The sequence below is a fragment of the Callithrix jacchus genome, chromosome 20 (genome assembly GCF_049354715.1).
Source record: "Callithrix jacchus isolate 240 chromosome 20, calJac240_pri, whole genome shotgun sequence".
NCBI lineage: Eukaryota > Metazoa > Chordata > Mammalia > Primates > Cebidae > Callithrix > Callithrix jacchus.
Window position 1 is genome coordinate 29,075,799 of NC_133521.1, and position 19,925 is coordinate 29,095,723.

The window sequence follows — 19,925 nt, forward strand, 5'->3', positions numbered from 1 at the left end:
TGGGTGGGACCTCTTTGTCTTGCCATACCTGTGTAGGCATATTCTACTTTTGGGGGTAGATGTTTTCTGGGGATAATATGGGAACAAGATAGCTTGCATTTCCTGAGAATAGGACTGTGTTTTGAACAGAAGGGTCTTAACTTCACCAGGCTGGATGTTGGGACAGATTCTGTTCCTTTGGACAGGAAATAGAGAAGCGCCAACTTCTTCTTAGCTGTGGTATGAAGACCACCCCTTGCTGAGGGGACATGTGCATGCATCTGCTTCACACAAATCCTCTTCCCCGCCAGTCCTACTCCTCTCTGAAACATCTTTAAGTGCTTGGTTGGAGGCAGATTGAGACCATGCATGTTTAAAGACCAAGCTGGCAGGAAAGCAGATTCTTTAAAGGAACTGTTGTTTTCTCTATTGGGGAAGGAAGAAAATTTAGCCAGATATCTGGCCACTTATCAAGTGCAGTAGCTCCACGGGAGATTGGAGTAAGAAAGCCCAGCCTGTCCTCTGGGGAAGGAATTGCAAGTAAATGCCAAGAGTAACTCCCCTTTCAATGAAAGTAAGAAGATCACAGAATCCAGAAGCACAGATGACCCTCTGGAAATACTGCATTTCTGCTGTCTAGAGGGAGCATGAGGTATGAGAAGCTGAGAGAGCAGGGATTATGGGAAACACACTGCACCTTCCATTTAATTATAATTTTGAGCTGAATGACCATTTTCATATCTGGTGATACATCTGTGTCTCATGTGTTGGGATAGTTATCCCAACTCAAACATTGAGTATGGAGTTGTGGGAATTTTTTTTCCCCTAGTCAATGGAGATAGATAAAAGACTGCTGTAAATTTCTGGGGCAGGTGGCAAGCTGGTTTACGGAACACAAGGCGATGAGAACCTCTGGCTTACGGAAAGTAGCATGAATTAATAATCATTTAATTGGCTCCTCCATTATGTTGCTGGTTTGGGAGATGGAAGTTTAGATGGAGGGGCTGTCAGTGGTACTTTTTAGCTAACAGTCTGATGGTTGAGAGATGTGGGTGGTGCCTGCCTTTGGACTCTCCACAAGGTTCAAGTGTCAGGCAGCATTCCAGGCCCTCAGTGGGCTCACCCTGGGATGTCAAAAAGGAAGAGGATCAGCACTTTGGTGATTACCACCTCCAAGTGTCACTCTACCATGAAGAGATGCAGAAGAAGCTTCCCAGTAACGTAGACAGCTTATTGCCTGCCCAGGATTTCCCCAAGGGAGGGAGGTGTCTGTCCAGAGGGAGACTGGTTTGCATCACAGGCTGCCCACCATGCCAGCTGCTCACTGGTGTGCTGAGTGGTGAGATGAATTTTGCTTAGGAAACACAGAAACTGATTCTACCAGTATGTTGGTTTTCTTGAAGGGCAAGTGGATATCTTGAAAATGGGGGACCATAAGGTTCCATATGTACTCTATTTCCAGTTTTTCTTCAGGTTTATCTTGGATGAAGCAGCAATTCCATGCCTTACCTGGCTTCAGAGGTGTACAGTTTCTAAATGAAAAATGAAGCCTCTGTTGGCATTAAGTCCACTGGGATTGCAAGTACAACTCTTCAGTTTTCTGTGGCCAGAATTTCAGTGACTCGGCTGTAGAATTTGGTAGCAAAGATTGGGATTATATGAGAATTTGTTCTAGCAAGAATAGTTTTATCAGGTAAAGTTACAAGGGACTGTGAATGTTGAAAGGCTGTGCTTCCACGATCTTTGGCCACTTTTTAAGCTTTTTAAGTGTTACTGTTCCTTGAAGTAAATCATTACCTACATGAAGTTTTGCTAGCCATATTTTCATTATTCTATATGCGTAGAATATAATAAAACCATGTCTTATAAATTCCAAACAAAACATTGCATGAATGCAGATCAGCTCTCTTCCCTGTTCCCTCTAAGCAGCAAGAGTAGAAGGGTAACTTTTTAAGTAATTATTTTTAGAGGTTAAATACTTTTCAAACAAATGATAAAGTCAAAAGATATCTGGAAGTTAGTATCTCCTTGCTTAAGTGGTTTTCCCCCTAAGGGAGCCATGCATTGACAACTGTGCTTCTCTTTGAAAGTTCTTTTGCCTAGAATGCAGAGGAACCCAAGAGGATAAAATAGACAATCATGAATCAGTTCTGTCTCTCTCAGTATTCGTCTTTGTGAGTTTTAGTTGGCCACCCCATCACAGTATGAGGGGATATGGTGGCTGTTGGCCCAGAAAGCTGACTTACGAATTTTCGGAACTCCCTAACAGGGACGTGCTAGTCTTTCCTGTGCCTCATCAACACGTGTTGGGTAGGGCCACCATTAACACTAATAAGCAGAGCAAGTACTTTCTCACTCCCTAGAAAGTCTATGTGGCATGGAATCCACAGCTCGCATCCTGTTAAGTTTGAGTAGGAGTTCGACCTAGCGTTTCGTTGCCACGATACCCCATTTACCTAGCTTTATAGGGTTTGTCATCTGTAGCATTCAGTCACATGATTCCTTACCACATTTTTATCCCCTTTTGAAATCTCAGGAGCCCAACATGTTGCCTGTGAAAGATTCACTGAGATTTAACACATATTTTCATATTTTATAACTGCCAAAATGAGAGAAATTGCTTTAACTAGCAAAATAAAAAATACCGTCTGATGTTTTGCACAGTATAGAGCCAAATACCAACTTTTTTTTTCTTTGAGATGGAGTTTCACTCTTGTTGTCCAGGCTGGAGTGTAATGGCATGATCCTGGCTCACTGCAGCCTCCAGCTCCTGGATTCAAGCAATTCTCCTGCCTTAGTCTCCCAAGTAGCTGGGATTATAGGTGCCTGCCACCATACCTGGCTAATATTTTGTATTTTTATTAGAGATGAGGTTTCGCCACGTTTGCCAGGCTGGTCTTGAACTCCTGGCCTTAGATGATCCGCCCACCTTGGCCTCCCAAATTGCTGGGATTACAAGCATGAGCCACCACACCCAGCCTCAAATACCAACTTTTTCATGGACAGTTGAACTTAAATGATAACTGTAATATTAAAAATAAAATGACTGTGGGAAAACTTATAATGTCCATGATGTCATCACTTAAAGAAAATGATCATTTTCTTTTAGTCTTTTTTCTAATACCTAATTTTTACATAGCTGTCACATGGGACAATACACATTTTATCTTCTTTTCTGATTAGCATTCTCAATGATTTTTCCATACTGCTTCAATAGCAATCATTTTTCATGTCTTATAAAATACTCAGTAGAATGGCTGTACCATTGTTTGCTTACACCATGCCCTATTGCAAGAGATCTAGATTGTTTCCACATCATTTTGTCATTATTGTACAAACCACTGCCGATACTAATGCTTCAAGTTGTTTGTTTTTTTGTTGCCAGGATAAACCAAAGTTTCCAGGCACCAGTTGTCTAAACTGTGTCTTGTCTCTGGAGTGCATCTATTTCCCTTTCACTTATGTGACATCATAGCAGGCTTAGAGTGACCAGTAATGGATTTTTAAGAGTGTGTTGTATATTGTGACATGTCTTCTAGAGTTTTAAGTTTAGAAAAGTCTTCAAAGTAGAAAACCTCATACTTTCTCTTTTGGTATTCATACAACTTCATTTACTTATGCCTATGATGTATGCCAGTGACAGAACTGAAGTAGAAATTTATTGTGAGACTCTGGCCCTTTTGAAGTTGTTCAGAGAGAAGAAACTTGAGAGAATGATTGTGGCCTGTGATAAACCCTCATCTAGCAGGTTGGTGGGGAACTTGCACAACTCTTTTTTCTTCTTCTTTTTGAGACAGAGTCTCACCCAGGCTGCAGTGCAGTGGCACAATCATGGCACACCACAGCCTCAACCTCCCAGACTCACATGATACTCCCACCTCAGCCTCCTGAGTAGCTAGGCACCTGCCACCATGCCTGGCTAATTTTTGTAGAGGTGGGTTTCACCATGTTGCCCGGGCCAGTCTCGAACTCCTAGGATCAAGAAGTTCACCCACCTCAGCCTCCCAAAGTGCTAGGATTACAGGCATGAGCCATAGTGCTTGGCCAGAACTTATACAACTGTTTGCCCATCTATAGAAACTGTGTAAAGACTTTGGAACCATGTCTTGATAGGGACTGACATTTTAATGTCTGAGGCCAAGCAAGGGAAGAGCATGTGTCAGCCATAGTTAACTCTTAGGAGCTATCCCCATATCACTCAGGGAAACACAATGAGATTGGAACTGGGTGTTTATAGAATCTGTTATAAGAATGGCATTGCTTTATCTTTAGAGAAGGGACCAGTGAGCTGCAGGTGGCTAATATCCACTTCTAGACAGATTTGATCGAATAAAGATGCAGATTGTCCTAGGTAGAATGGAGATGAACCTTAAGTTTGCGCACCAGTGGATGCGGCATTTCATGTTAGAGCAGGGATGTTGTATTACCCGGAAGAAAGAGAAATGAGTGAGTAAGTGGTGATTTTTATTTTTTAAAACACTTTATAATGGGTCCTTAGCTCAAGCTCACAAAAGAAGCTTTAGAATTCCAGAGCAGTCTGAGTTAGAAAAAAAAAAAAAAAGATAATAAAAGTTCCCCTCTCCATGCAGGGGGAAAGAATAGTGGCTTCTGAAACCAGAATTCTCACCTCTGCAACCTCACCACAATTCATCATGTGTTCAGCATTCAAGGAAGAGGATGGACTCTTTGGTGCTATGAGGAAACTAATGCTGCACTGGGTTACTGTGTTTGCTTTTCAGCTCTGGGAGAGTGAGATGAGTTGGGTGGTCTCAGCCTCGGTGCCCATTCATCCACACTACTGAGCAACTGCACAATTGACTCATTCCATAGTGGGGTGGCAGGCAGATGGACGGCATTTTCAAGGCAGTCACAGTCCTGTAAAAACAGGTGTTGTTTTCAGTCAGGCAGAGTAACAAAAAAATGGGGATGAGTGTATGGAATAGAATCTGTGTTTTGGTTTGCCTCTACTGGAAGGAGGAGCAGATAGCAGCTTTTTCCTAACTGTAAACCCTGAGCCTAACCTAGTGCCTACCAATTGGGGTTAACAACAGAGAAGTTTGTAAAGAAATGGCTGTGGCAAATAAACATTGGAAGTATTATTTGATGCCCTCCCCCACCACATCTTGAGAATGCATTTGAAGAGTCAATATGTAGAAGAGAACCACTAAGCAAAAATCAAAATGATGGCAAATAAGGAAGCTGCTGGGTGCAAGGGAACTTAAGTCCCTGAAACATTAATTAAAGACTCCAAATGTAGATACGTTCAGGAGTGGCCCATCACACTGCAAGGTCTAAAACCTGCAACGCAAAGTTCCGTAGGATCAGGTGTGAGCAGGGCCAGGAGATGGGAAGTGGGCCATGGGGGAACTGGTCTAGAATGTTACAGCACCTAGTTAATCGGCAGCCAGTCCATCACATTAAACATCCAGCTGTCATGTATTACCTTTCAAGTGAAAATGAATAACTCCCATTAAGAGCAAAATGGGTTTGAAGTCGATTCGAGACAGATTAAAGTACTGTTATGAATGTGTGTGTTGGGAGGAGGAGGATCTGTGTGTAATATGCTTGTCCTTGTACTTTTTAAATAATAGATGTCCTACAAACTTACGTAGACCAGGTTACTGAGATACTGGGGTTAAAGGTCACAAGATGTGCATTCTGGGAACAGCATCAACTTCCTGGAATGTATTTCCTGCATTTGGCAAATTTCTTTTCAAAATTATATTGTGGCCTTATGACTTTAATGAATAAAATTGATTTTCTAAAATTGTTTATTAAAGTATACATCTATAATGACAGTATCTTGGTGTCCACATCAGAACAAATTTCAAACCCAAGCATAAATGGAAATACATGCTAGATAACTAGACAGGGTAAAAGAGAAAGCAGTTTAACAAGGAATAAAAATTAGGTTTTCTAATCCAGTGACCTGAGTGCCAAGTCACATTATTTTTTCATGAGGGCAGTGGGTATATATTTTCTCACTATCACTTTCATGACTTTTTTTTCCTTATTGCTTTAAGCAAAATTCTGAAAAATGGAGTACCACATTCAAAACAAATGAAAGAGCCAACATTCAGAAATTGACCAGGTTGTGGAACAACCAGATCCATCCATACTGGAATTTGTGTTTAAGAGCCTTGCTTCTCCTGGATAAACCCTTAGCCTGGCTGTTTTCTTTTTCTTTTTTTGAGACAGAGTTTCGCTGTTGTTACCCAGACTGGAGTGCAATGGCACAATCTCGGCTCACCGCAACCTCCGCCTTCTGGGTTCAAGCAATTCTCCTGCCTCAGCCTCCTGAGCAGCTGGGACTACAGGCGCACACCACCATGCCCAGCTAATTTTTGTATTTTTAGTAGAGATGGGGTTTCATCTTGTTGACCAGGATGGTCTCGATCTCTTGACCTCGTGATCCACCTGCCTCAGCCTCCCGAAGTGCTGGGATTATAGGCGTGAGCCACAGCACCCAGCACAGCCTGGCTGTTTTCTCATGAAATTATTTGCCTCTACTGGAAGGAGGAACAAATAGCAGCTTTTTTTCTAATTATAAACCCTGATTATAAATCCTAGTGCCTGCTGATTGAGGTTAAACAATAGAGAAAGTAAAGAAATGTTTCCTTTCCCTGCTTCAGAGAACTCCTTCCACCAGCGCTTCTGTACGCGCTGTCTGCTACTCAGTCCTCATGGGCAGCTTCTCTTTAATTAGCATTTGGTTTTTTTGGTGGTAGAGGCAAGAGGGGCGTGGAGGCATGGTTTGGGTAAGCAGATAGGTAACTTTCCCTCTTCCCACCCACTCCAAATAAGCTCTTAGGTCTGGAGCACTGGCTAGATTATATCTTGGATTCACACCCTGCTTAGTTCCACTCCTCAATTATTTCTTCCCCAAAAGCAAACTCCAGAACCCAAACTTGATTTTTTCCCCCCACATATTTGGTATGCTGATAACCATGTGAACCTTTCTCAAATCATATTTGCCATGTTGCTGGTGCTGTGCCATGTTGTGATTCCAAAAGGAGGGAGGGACAAGAAAGTTGAGAGCACATCTCTTCTTAGATCTCTGAAGCAGAGCATGTCTGGTACTCAGGGGGGCAAAACAAAACTTTCTACCCACCCTTACCCCTACTGCCCCCCACGAGCCAGCAGATTGTGTCTAGATTGGGGGAGGTTAGAACAGACAGAATTTAGCTTAATCCAACTCCAAAGCCTTTTATTCCATTTCTTTGCCTTCTTTTCCTAATGTTCAGTTGTTAACATAGTGACAGAAATTCATGGGGGAGAAAGAAACACTTGCTTCTATTCCAACATGCTTGATAAATCAGTCCGGATGTTCATCCTTCTTGAATTTTGGTGTTTGAAGAAAATCCTGTGCTATAAATGAATGTTGATTTTCACCCAACACAAACTCTGTGGGAGCTGGCCTGGCCTGGCTGCTGTATTGCATCTTCTACTTTCTCTTCTAGCATCGTCCAGCCAAGCAGAGAAGGAGCTGACAGATTCTCCTGCAACCTCCAAACGCATCTCCTTCCCAGGTAGCTCAGAGTCTCCCCTTTCTTCGAAGCGACCAAAAACATCTGAGGAGATCAAACCGGAACAGGTGAGGCTGGAAGGGACTCTGCTGGTGGGGGGGTGAGATGTTGTAGACATTGGTGGGGAACACATTTTTGGGTGGGTGGGCTTGGGGCACACACAGTTGCTCAGAGCAGTGGGTGTGTTCCCCACAGATGTACCAGTGTCCCTACTGCAAGTACAGTAATGCTGACGTCAACCGGCTCCGGGTGCATGCCATGACGCAGCACTCAGTGCAGCCCATGCTTCGCTGCCCCCTGTGCCAGGACATGCTCAACAACAAGATCCACCTCCAGCTGCACCTCACCCACCTCCACAGCGTGGCACCTGACTGTGTGGAGAAGCTCATTATGACGGTAAGGCAGCCAGGAGCAGCACCCTGTGGTCTTTCTCCAGGGTCAAAGGTGATGCAGTAGCAAGATACTGTGTTATTGGATGAGAAAGGTAGTGTATAGCTGGAAATGTCAGGTAACGGTTTTCATTCTGTGACCTTTGTTCTACCATCCCTGCCTTAGACTTGGCATGACCATAGCCCAAAGTGCTGAACACGTGTCCCTTAACATCCTCTCTCCCCTCCAGGGACAGAGGCATGGATTAGCTAACCATTGATGTGAAGAAATCATCATTCAAATTCCTCAAACCTTTACTGAGCAGGTCATGGACTAGATTGCTCTTACCTTCATTATATCTCATTTCATCCTCATAACAAACTCTCCTTTTGTTTTTGAAGGGAGCCAGGCACATTAGGTCACACCTCTAATCCCAGTTCTTTGGGAGGTCAGGGTGGGGGGATCGTTTGAGGCCGGAAGTTTGAGACAAGCCTAGCTAACATAATGAGACCCCATCTCTACAAAAAATATTTTAAAATTAGCCAGTCATGGTGGTGTATGCACCTGTACCACTAGCTACTTGGGAGGCTGAGTTGAGAGGATCTGTTGTGTTTTTTTTTTTTTTTTGAGACGGAGTTTCGCTCGTTACCCAGGCTGGAGTGCAATGGCACAATCTCAGCTCACCGCAACCTCCGCCTCCTGGGTTCAGGCAATTCTCCTGCCTCAGCCTCCTGAGTAGCTGGGATTACAGGCATGCGCCACCATGCCCAGCTAATTTTTTGTATTTTTAGTAGAGACGGTGTTTCACCTTGTTGACCAGGATGGTCTCGATCTCTTGACCTCGTGATCCACCCGCCTCGGCCTCCCAAAGTGCTGGGATTACAGGCGTGAGCCACCGCGCCCAGCCCGGATCTTTTGTGTTTTAAGTAGAGATGGGGTTTCACCATGTTGGACAGGAACTAAACTTGAGCCCAAGAGTTTGAGGTTGCAGTGAGCTATGATCAGGCCACTGTACCGCAGCCTGGGTAAGAGAGGGAGACCCTATCTCTTCAAAAAAAAGGAAAGAAAATTTTTTTTTGCCACATTCCCATCAGCACATAAGGAAACTGAGCTCAAAGATGTTAACTGACTTGATGCCATTTGTTAAGGAGCAGAGTAGAGATTTGAACCCACAATTTTCAACTCTAGGGATAGCCCTGTAATAGAGGAGGAGTTTCTCAGGAGATACTTTTATTCTCAAAGCAAGAAAATGTTCATCTGGATATGCTGATTCGTGGATGTGGGTTTTGCATTTGAATATGTTATTACTAGAGCTGCAGATTTTGAAAGCATGAGTCTAAGTGACCACTGTAAACATGGCCTAATTAGTATAAAGATGTAAATCTAGCTGTAACATGAAAACTTTTCAAAATACTGCTGGTGATGGTGATATCCTAGTTTTGACTACACTGGTGCTGCTATGAAAGCCCTTTCCTGGGTGGACGCAGTGGCTCATGCCGTAATCCCAGCACTTTGGGAGGCTGAGACAGGTGGATCACCTGAGGTCAGGAGTTCGAGACCAGCCTGGCCAATATGGTGAAACCCTGTCTCTACTAAAAATACAAAAATTAGCCAGGCATGGTGGCAGGTGCCTATAATCCACGAGGCTGAGGCAGGAGAATCACTTGAACCCGGGAGACAGAAGTTGCAGTGAGCCCAGATCACGCCACTGCACTGCAGCCTGGGCAACAGAGCGGGACTCTGTCTCAAAAAAAAAAAAAGCCCTTTCCTGATAATTAGAGGAAAAACCACCAAAGAGAATTATTCTCACCTCTTTCTTAGCATTACTTTTAGCAGTGGACTAATAAGAAGTTAATCTGATTGCCTTTTCATGTGAAGATTCCCAGAGAGGTAATCTGTTCACAACTCCACGTTATAATGTGCAGGTCACACACATATCACCTCTAGGCATTTCCTATTCCATTTGGTTCTGCAGAAATTAATGAATAATGTTGTAAGTGATGTTTAGTAGTGAAGAACATATAATTGACGATGCATCAAGACAACTTGAGCAGTCCATGGGAAGCTCAAAAGTGACCGAGCATAAGTTGCCTTTCTGAGATCTTTCAAGTATGAATTAACTTTCTGTAGGTATTTGGCGATGAATATTGTGTAAAGATTTTCTGTAGGTGAAAACCTCCTTCTGTGGACCAGTGGGTTTCTGTGTTACGGGTTTCCTCAGCATTCTCATCAGCCTTGGAAGTAACGGGCCTCATTGTAGTTCCCAGCTAATGGCCTGGTGGAACCATGGGAGCCTGAAGGAACAGAAAGAGATGCGGGGAGGGAAACATTGTCAATACTGAGCTACATTTTTCTTTTACTCAGGTGATTATTTTTGCTATTTAATATAAATCTAGTTTAGGAACTGTGGGCCTATAGTAATCAGCATGACTGGTTTACATTAGACAGTAAAAATTTCATTTATGTTATCCGTGGGGACTTGAGTATAACTTATATTTCAGATATTCATTGTATGTCATATTTTCATAACAGCAATAGCAAGGTAAATTTCAAGTGGCAAGTGTGGTGGTCATTGGGAATCTTCTTCATTTACCAACGGAGTCTTCAAGGGCAGGATATTAACTGCTGTGTTTGCTTGGGTACCAATCCCTAAGATATTTCTGCAAGTTACCCAGTAACCAGCACTTTTGAAAGCAGTGATTCTCGACCTTTATGGAGACTCTGATGAAAGCTATACAGCCATACTGGATTATTCTTTGCACACTGATGTTTGATAACCACTGTTATTGACCCACCATCAAGTATTTTGCAAATATAAAATTGTGTGTACAATGCCAGGGAGCATAAGGATACATCATGGCACTGGTCAATAAAAACTATTCTAGAACCCCTCACAATATAATTATGTAGGAAACACTGCTCCCTAAAGGGGCTGTGCATAGTATCTTGTATAGAAACCCCTATGTGCTTCATCTTTCCACAGCAGACCCTGGAGATGTTTTCTAGACATTTCTGAGAAACATGCAGATTGTGGGAAATGTACTGGTAATGGGAAGTCAATTTGTTAGCAACATGAGAAAGTTAATGAATTCAGGAGTAAAGTTGAAAGTTGTGAGAAATGTAATCATATACATATTTTACTTTTTACTGAGAGATGTATATGCAAGGATGAGTTTTCTCTTTGCATGAGAAGATGTAGTTATGGCATGGCTGTCAGTACTAAACTGGTTTCTCTAGTCATGGTGATCGTTTGCATTGAGCCAAACTATGCATTTCTATCTCAGTCCTTTAGTTCAGCAGAAAAAAAAAAAAGAGCAACCAGGGTTAGAGGGAATTTGTGGGCCTACCAAAGGGTGAACTCAAGAGCCTGTTCAAGGACTGGAATACTGATCTTGGTTTCTGCCCTGATGAATCAAAGCAGATGCCAGTGTCTTTGGTCTGAAAATTTTGGTGTAAAAATGGAATTTGCAATTGTTTTACAACTAAGTGATTATGATGAACCTGTGGTTAAAATCATGCCATGGGTTTAACCTGTGGTTAAAATCTTGCTGTCATTTTATTAGAAAACTGGCCCCAGGAAAGTATTGGTTAAGCTTTCTAGCAATATATCTGTTTGTTCATGGACAAAAAGAGCAGGAAACTGAAAAGAGTATGGATGAAAAATGGCCCTCTAACCAAGGCTCCATTTTCTAAACCATATCATTAAGGAATGGCCAGTTCTATGGTCATTCATCCTCCAGGAGAAGAAAGTTATGTCTGCTTTGTCCCTGACTGGCTAGGATGAATGGCAGCAAGAGGAGGGAATCTTCTTTCTTTCCAAATGGTTGACTGAGTTAGTTGTCGTTGGCTGCAGAATAGGAAAAGCTTGCAAAATCTCCCAAATAGATGATTCCTGGCAGACAAGGGGTGTGTCAGGGGTATTTACAGCTGTAAATTCTGGTAAATATTTTTTGCTGTCTGGGTCCAAAGTCTCAGGATTTAGCTTGAGTTCGGTTCAGTCCCACTAAAAGTAAATTCCACCCTGATAAATGGAAACAGATTACTTTCTACACAACATCTTTCTGTTCAGTTGTAAATGGAGTGCATTTTGAGGAGGCTTCATTTAATAATACCTTACCAGACAGCTTTCAGGAACCTGCAGTGTCTAATATGTCTGTTGCTATGGTAACACCTGCTTGCTTATGCTCTGCATCTCATATCTATGTCTTCCATGGGCCCCCTTCTTCTTACTGATGAGGGGGCTTGAGGAATATTCTCCACTAGGAACAACTGCAGTGCTGGCCCTCTACTATGGAGACCGCACCCACAGCACTTCATTCTTCTTGGCCTACTGGAAACAGAGCTCCAAAGAGTGTCTCCGCACATGTCATATGAAAGAAGGAAATCTATAAAACTTGAGAGAGATGAGACAAGGGCTCCTCCACAATGGCTGGGCAGTCCGCCCCCAGTGTCAGTTTCACATAAGAACTCTCACCTATTTACAAAGAAGCTTGAGATTTCAAATTAGTGAAAAGAGATGAAGGAGCTGCTGCGTGGTGGCCTTATTTTCCTAATCTTTCAGGAAGTGAGGGTGGAAGACATGGGGCCCATGTTTCTGGCCCCTGAATGAGAATAGGAAAGACCATCTACCATGCATTTCAATACTCTTAAATTATTCTAATTGATCACTATCTTTCTACGTGACAGGAGATACCACTGGGATCCTGAAGCACTGATACGGGGAAATTTTCTTTCTTCTTTCAGCATTTAACAGAATATGACCTCACAGTGGAGATGGGATTGGCTCCTGGGCAACTTAGGAACACCTTCTCTAGCCCTTTATCTTTGCCCGCTTTGGTTTTGGTAGCTCTTAATTCTGTAATTTTTGCACCTGCACAGATTTCCCTTCCATGTTCCTGGCCCTGCGTTGCCTGCACTTTTGTCTATATCCCTTTCAAGACCACTAGTTTGTCCCTTGTGATTTTTTCCATCAGTGTCTATGACTCTCTGTGCCCCATGTGTGCCTGTGTGTCTGTGAGTCTCTGGGCCAGACTGGTCATCCAGCCCCCCCCACACTGGAGCTCTTGGGTGGCCACTGGCCTGGGGGCTGTTGCACCCACCTGGGTACCAGCTCTCTGACTTTATCTCTAAGAGGAAAGTAATGAAAATAATCGGGCTTCATTAATTCTAAGCCCTGTGAGATGATAGCCATTTGGAGCCTGTTTGCCAATTAGATGGTCTAAATTAGAAGTGACCTTGGTATACTGCCACTGCTTGCCTTTCGGAGTCTAATGAATCTTTTCTCTCCAATTCATTCTCCTCCTCGTTCTCACCTCTCTCTCTCTGTGCACATGTGTATAAGTCTTCATGTGTTTCCTGTTCTCCCACCCACCTTTTCAATCTTTCTCATCCTCAGTTTTAAAAATCTGGTTCTGAGCTACATTGGTTTCCAGCCCACATGAATGTTACCACAGCCCTACAGTATTTTCTTTTGAGCTTTATGTATTTAAAAACTGAATGAACTACCATACAGAAGCAGTTTTAGAAAGGAAACAAGAAGGCCAAGATGAGTCCAGGAGTTTGAGACCAGCCAGGGCAACATGGCAAGACTGTCTCTACCAAAAAAAAAAAAACATTGCCAAGTATGGTGGGTGTGTACCTGTAGTTGTAGCTACTGAGGAGGCTGAGGCAGAAGAATCAAACTCAGCAGTTTGAGCCTGCAGCAAGCCATGATCATGGCACTGTACTCCAGCCTGGCTGACAAAGTGAGACTATCTCCAATTAAAAAAAAAAAAAGGAAAGGAAATGGTACAAGAAGAGAAGCTGGGCCTCTTAGACTCCATGGTCCAGTGCTCTCCCTGGCACATGTAGAAGGCAATAAGGGCAGCGGAACCCAACTCTGAAACTCTACTGGCAAGAGGTGCCTGGTTTGCTGGCTTTAAGTGTGCAGAAACCAGCTAATAGGCTGTCTAGATACAGGAAAGGAAGTGAGCAACTGACCTCTCACTGGAGCAGCTGGCTTTAGGTACACCACTCGCTAGACTGCTCAGCCCTAAAAGCAGTTGGGTTTTAACTTGATGCTTAAATGTTTTGGGCAGAACCAGCCTCATCTACCAGGATGTAGAGACGAGTTTGGTCAGTGCCAGGGAGGTCTGTGCCTAAGCCTCTCTCCTTTTTGTCAGTCTGAAGTTCTTCATTCTGTTGACTTTCAATTAGAAGTAAAGGATTTGAGGCACCCTTGGGAGCCTAGGTGTTGGCAGATCTATACTTTTCACCTAGAATAATGGGCTTTTCAGAAAGAAGTCCTGAAGTGAGCAGTGCCAAGGCAGTAGGAATAGGGTCTCAGAGAAACTACGTTCACCACTTTTACTAAGAAAATATCTCTGCTGGTCGGGTGTGGCGGCTCACACCTGTAATCCCAGCACTTTGGGAGGGTGAGGCAGGCAGATCACCGCAGGTCAGGAGTTTCAGACTAGCCTGGCCAATATGGTGAAACCCTGTCTCTACTAAAAGTATAGAAAAATTAGCTGGGTGTGATGGCACATGCCTGCCTATAATCCCAGCTACTTGGGAGGCTGAGGCAGGAGGATTGCTTGAACCTGGGAGGTGGAGGTTACAGTGAGCCGAGATCATGCCGTTACACTCCAGCCTGGGCGACAAGAGCGAAACTCCATCTCAAAAAAAAAAGAAACGAAAATATCTCTGCTTTGCAGCACATGGAATGTGTCAGGGACATCGATCTATTAATAGGCCAGCCTGTCTGTGGGTAGCCTTGAGAGATGAATGGGCATGAACAGTCCCATAAGAAATTAACAAAGGGTTATCTTGGCTGCACAGGGTGTTTGCCCTTCCACATCTGTGACCTGCAGGGGTTGGGGTAGGTGGCAGGATGGTGTTCCTTGTAACTCCAGCTTCTACCAAGAAATTATACATTGCAGCAGCCCCTCCCAAGTATCAGAGTGGGAGACCAGAACAGTACCTCAGACACTGGGCTGTGTAAGGTGGTCCTTGAGGCCTTAGGTTCCACTCACCTCACAGAATCCTGAAAAGCATGAAAACATAATCCAAAATAATAATGAACCAAACTATGATACATACATACGCAGTTCTAATACATAGATTGGAGCTATATATTTATGAACCTATGTCCCCTCTCCTAGTAGATCAAGGGCACTTTACTTGAGTACATAGATTTCCCTCTGGGGAACTTGTGATTTCCCCTAATTATCTGGAATATTCTTTCTGTGAAAGTATTTTCCTAGGAGTCTGTAACTTTTATTAGATTTATAAGGCTTTTATGACTGCTAAAGTTTTAATTATTCTGGATCATAAGCTTCTTGGGGTCAAGGACTTTTGTCTTGCTCTCTGCATCTCACAAGCATGCAGCACATGGATCCTGTACAGCGTTTAGTAAATGATGGTCAAATGAATGAACTGAGAGTCCCTCAAGGCTACTCCTTCTCAATTGTGGTATTTTGGAATTAGGCCAAAATTTTTAGCATCAGTGTGGAACACTTCTGTTTCTATTGTATATGAAAATTGCTGAAACTGGGAGGTATTCAGTCATGGAGTAGAACTCCCCATTTCTTTTGTTATGCATGAAACCTGTTTGTTAGGGATATATCAGAGCCACTGTTTGCTTCCAAACTGTCTGCAACCCAGTCAATTTGTGGTTTCTTCCCATGTTTCCATGAACTGTACATGTGCTCTAGGAGGAAGGTAGGTTAATTGGCTCAAAAGGTATGGGAGGAAAACATAGGGTGTCTAGAAGATCACCATGGTTAATGCCTTTTGCATGGCAGAGGCCAATCTTGAGAGACCCCAATCCTATAATGGCTATAATCAACTGCATTTTCTTAACCAAAAAAACTTTTTCTTGTTACTTCTCAGGTTCATTAGTGAATGGAGTGGGGGATGTAATTTAGTGTATTAAATGTTTACTCATGTATGGATTATTGGAATAATCAATGTGGACGGTACAGTCAATGTAGAAAGTGCAGGTGTTTGGGCTGACTGTATACTGTCATCTGGCCAAACCTTAGAACTTTTTTTGTTTGACTGTCGAGTACATGGCTGGAAGTATGGACATTGTAGGATCGTGGCCAGAGATGGAGAGAAGAAAGAGACAGAAAGCATGTATGTAGGTTGTGCAGGAAAACTGTTGGTAGGACCAGTTATTTGAGGGCCTCTGAAGTTTGGCACACTTGGCATGACCCTGGTTATGGTACAACCAGGTTTTGCCTTCTTACAAACCTACATGGTTCAGTGTTCCTGGCAAAAGGGAAGGTCTTTACAGAATGGTGCTCAGCACAGCTGGGATTTATTTATTTATTTATAAAGAGTCTCACTCTGTCACGCAGACTGGAGTGCAGTGACATGATCTTGGTTTATTGCAACCTCTGCCTCCTGGGTTCAAGCGGTTCTCCTGTCGCAGCCTCCTGAGTAACTGGGACTACAGGCATGCATGACCACGCCTGGCTGATTTTTGTATTTTTAGTAGAGTTGGGTTTCACCATGTTGGCCAGGCTGGTCTTGAACTCCTGACCTCAAGTGATCCACCTGCCTCAGCCTCCCAAAGTGCTGGGATTACAGGAATGAGCCACCATGTCTGGCCGACAGCTGGGTTACTGACTTTCCCATTTTCAGTTGTCCATCAGAGACTATGGCTGGGACAGTCTGAATTCCATGCAGTTTAGTAGCCAGGTGTGATTGGAAAACAAAAGGGGTGCCAAGGCAAGTGTTGAAGGAAATCTGCCTTTGGATACATCACCTCAGTGAGCAGGACTCCTCAATTCGCTCTGTTGGCAGGATTATGTTTATGGCTCTTTAAGATAAAGCATGAAAGCTTTGAGTGAAAAGCATTGGAAGCTGGTAGGAGATGGAAGAATGGGCAAACGCAAGGGAATTACTGTCTGATTGCTGACGTCAGGCCCTCCAGTAGCCAGTGTAGCAAGGCAGCTTCCATTCTCAACCTCTGTTCAGACACATGTGCAGATAGACCCCACCTGAATTTCTAGATCCTCAGGATTCTCTTTAGGGATCTTCCTCTTTGCCTCCTGGGAATTTCTTGCCCATGAAAATTTCATATACCAACCCCCACCTTTTTTTTTTTTCAGGGAGAGGTTGGGTACACTATAGATGAGAAGATGCAGGTGGATAAAAGTAGTTACTTAAACACATATTGGGCAAGGCTTACAGGTTTGGAGGCCCAGATTAAGATGCAGAGGAGGATGTAAGGTTGATGATTATATTTCGGGGAGAGTTAATTGATGGAAGGTGGAGGCAGACAAAGAACCGCTGCTTACTGCCTTCTTGAATCCCAATCAGGAATTATGATTAAAGTCGCAGCGAGACAACAGAGGGCTGATGAATTGGTGTCTTTTTTTTTTCTTTTTTGCCGTCATTCACACTTGATTGACTTCAACCTTTCAAGTGCAAAAGTCTCTCTTTTCCATTATTATTCATAGCCATCTGAGTTTTTCTAATTAAAGTGTATGAAAACAATTACTGATCCGTCGTACTGAGTCTGTTAGAGGGGATGTCTGCCTTACTGTAATGCCTATGAAAAGCCCACAGTTCTCTATAATGATGTGCAGCTGAGGTGTTAGATAATTTTATTCTTTTTTACTCTGTAGGGCTTTTTTTTTTATTTCTCATGATTCATTTTTCATAATTCCTAAAGATCCCAGGAAAAGACTGATCCTGCAGCTACAACCGAGAAAGGAGGTGGGGGGGAGTCTTTTTTCCTTTCCCTTTCTCCCCCTTTTACCCCCAACCTCGTGCTCCCCATCGGCTGAGGACTATAAATTAATCGGTGACCTTTCACTTCTTGGATTCCCGCTGGACTCCCCAACCACACTGGTCAGAAATACCTTCTATTAAAAAGAAAATAGATGGAATGAGTTTGGCAATCTCCACTCCATTCCTAACGATTCATCAACAGCTAGCCTTAACCAGCTGCCGATGAGCTTTGTGTGCGGTGCAGATGTCTGTGGGGCAAGAATGTGATGTCACACACATTCACCTGCCACACACCTGCTCTTCGTAAACATAGTGTTTCTCAGAATGGTTCTCCATAGTGCCTGTGGCTTACTTTTTGCAACCGTTGGCATCTGGGTTGCTAAAATTATTTTAATACCCTAAACACAATGGGGAGTTATCTTATGTTGATGAGGCGGCTGTGTGGGTTTCCTCTAGTCGTCAGGCCTATTGCTGATATTCTAGTGGACATGTTAGTAGCTATTTTGGGCAAGGGTAGGATTTTTACACCATTAAAAATTAAAACATTAATTTTGAAGAGAAATCTAAGTATTCCAGTCTTTGCAACAGATAGTGAAGATGGCTGTGCAGCATGGTTGTGTTTGATGGAAAAATAATGTCGCCAAGTGGGGCTGGGAGCCATGTAGAAAGGTTAGTGGTGATTGCAGTTTCTGGTCCTGTAACTTCTAGGTCAGTCCATATTTCCGGCTGTCATCAAATGGGAGGCGGTTTCTGATTTATTTGAAATATCATCGCCACCTACTCTTCCCACCCCATACCAGGCAAAGGGATATTGCTTCTGTTTGAATGAAGAACCTTTGTTCCTTCCATTGGTATCGAGGACTGTCTATCAAATTAACATAGGGCAAATGATAACTTGTCTGGACAGGCTTCTGGCTGGGAGGCCTAGAGAAATATCTAAGGATCTGCCATAAAATTGCAGCTATTTGCATCCAGGCAATTTCCAGAATTGCTATGTTTAGAAACAATGGCCATGGTCAAGGTGGGGCTGCCCTGTTGTAGATTGCTGTGCAGGTCACCCTCTATGGCTGGGACATTGGCCAGAGGTTCCCTCTGATGTTGTGTACCTTAGGCAGAGAGTCCAGAAGAAATCGTGGGCTTAAGTGAGTCACAAAAAAAGGCTTGTTTGTGCATGATTATCAGCTTGTAAAGGGTTACAAATATTGTTTCCTGGAAAATCTGCCAGCATGTCTGCGTGTCCTTAGCCTTCCCTTTGTTCTCTTCTTTTCTTCTTACCCTTTCCTTCACTCTTACTCCCCTCCTCCTCTTGCCTGAATACATTTTGAAAACAGTACTACAATGCTCCCTGCTTCAAGATTACAGTGTACTTTACTAGGTATGATTTAATTAGGGCCCTTATTATGTTTTCAGCAGCTTAAGGTGGGCCTTTCAACTTATCTACCTAATTGGTTGCACAAGAAGTTTCACAGCCCATGACAAAACATTGTCAGTGATCAAAGTCAAAATTCTGCATAAAGGAAAAATATTAATAATAAGATTATTCTTCAAGTGTGCACTGCTAATTATGTCCAGAATGTAACCGTAGAAACACTTTTGACTGATGTGAGCTTTGTCTAATAAACATGAATCTTCAGTGAGCTATGAAAAGTGACACCTCTAGCTTTATAGTGGTGAAGGGTAATTTTGCTTATTAAATAATTTTTAAACATTTCCTATTTTGTGTCTCTTTCCTCTCCATTTGACTCTCCTTGCTCTTGCTCCTCAGGTGACCACTCCCGAGATGGTGATGCCCAGCAGCATGTTCCTCCCAGCAGCTGTTCCAGATCGAGATGGGAATTCCAATTTGGAAGAGGCAGGAAAGCAGCCTGGTCAGTAACATTATTCTTGACCCCAAGAACCTGAAACAAGATGGAATGGCAAAATGTTCATGGAGAAGGGTTTTCAGGAATTCTTTACAATACTCTTAAGGTGAATGTAACTGATCAAGGAGATGAGGGGGCATTGACATCAGCTACCTTTTACTCTGGTTCTTGGCATGTATTTGTATATTACTCACATGGTTTAAAGTGAGAGAAAATCAGTATGACAACCAGTGGAATTTTGGCAGACACACATACATCCCCTTATTAGATTATACAATTATGGAGTGAATAAAAGACTCAGTCAGTAGGCCCCACCGTCCTAAGCCATTAAACACTGTATCTCTGAGGACTTAATTAGTAGGACTCGTGGGTTGATTTTTAGGTACACTGGATTAGTTGTCTTTCATTCTGAGTTTTCTGGGCTTGCTTAGGATGAAGCACAGAAGTGCCACTGGAAAGAACATTGTTG

At 43.1% G+C, this 19,925-nt stretch overlaps 1 protein-coding gene and 2 long non-coding RNA genes across 43 annotated transcripts in view; 1 reads left to right on the top strand and 2 right to left on the bottom strand.

Annotated features, from left to right (window-relative positions):
- ZFHX3 (zinc finger homeobox 3) overlaps window positions 1-19,925 on the top strand; it is a 1,555,416-nt gene that overhangs the window by 1,519,109 nt on the left and 16,382 nt on the right. For all 41 annotated transcript variants that reach the window (XM_054248756.2, XM_054248766.2, XM_054248759.2 and 38 more), the window contains 3 exons: window positions 7,440-7,573; window positions 7,701-7,901; window positions 19,360-19,462. In XM_054248756.2, the coding sequence (XP_054104731.1) occupies window positions 7,440-7,573; window positions 7,701-7,901; window positions 19,360-19,462 (438 nt within the window). The remainder of the gene's footprint in view (window positions 1-7,439; window positions 7,574-7,700; window positions 7,902-19,359; window positions 19,463-19,925) is intronic.
- On the bottom strand, window positions 7,170-14,825 carry LOC108589296 (uncharacterized). Its single transcript, XR_001908465.4, has 2 exons — window positions 9,685-14,825; window positions 7,170-7,550 (listed from the first exon to the last, which is right to left on the bottom strand). It is a non-coding gene; the product is annotated as an uncharacterized LOC108589296 (long non-coding RNA).
- The window catches only part of LOC128930314 (uncharacterized), a 151,274-nt gene continuing 149,681 nt past the window's right edge, over window positions 18,333-19,925 (bottom strand). Inside the window, exon 5 of the long non-coding RNA XR_008478231.2 lies at window positions 18,333-19,492. This is a non-coding gene — a long non-coding RNA (uncharacterized LOC128930314). The remainder of the gene's footprint in view (window positions 19,493-19,925) is intronic.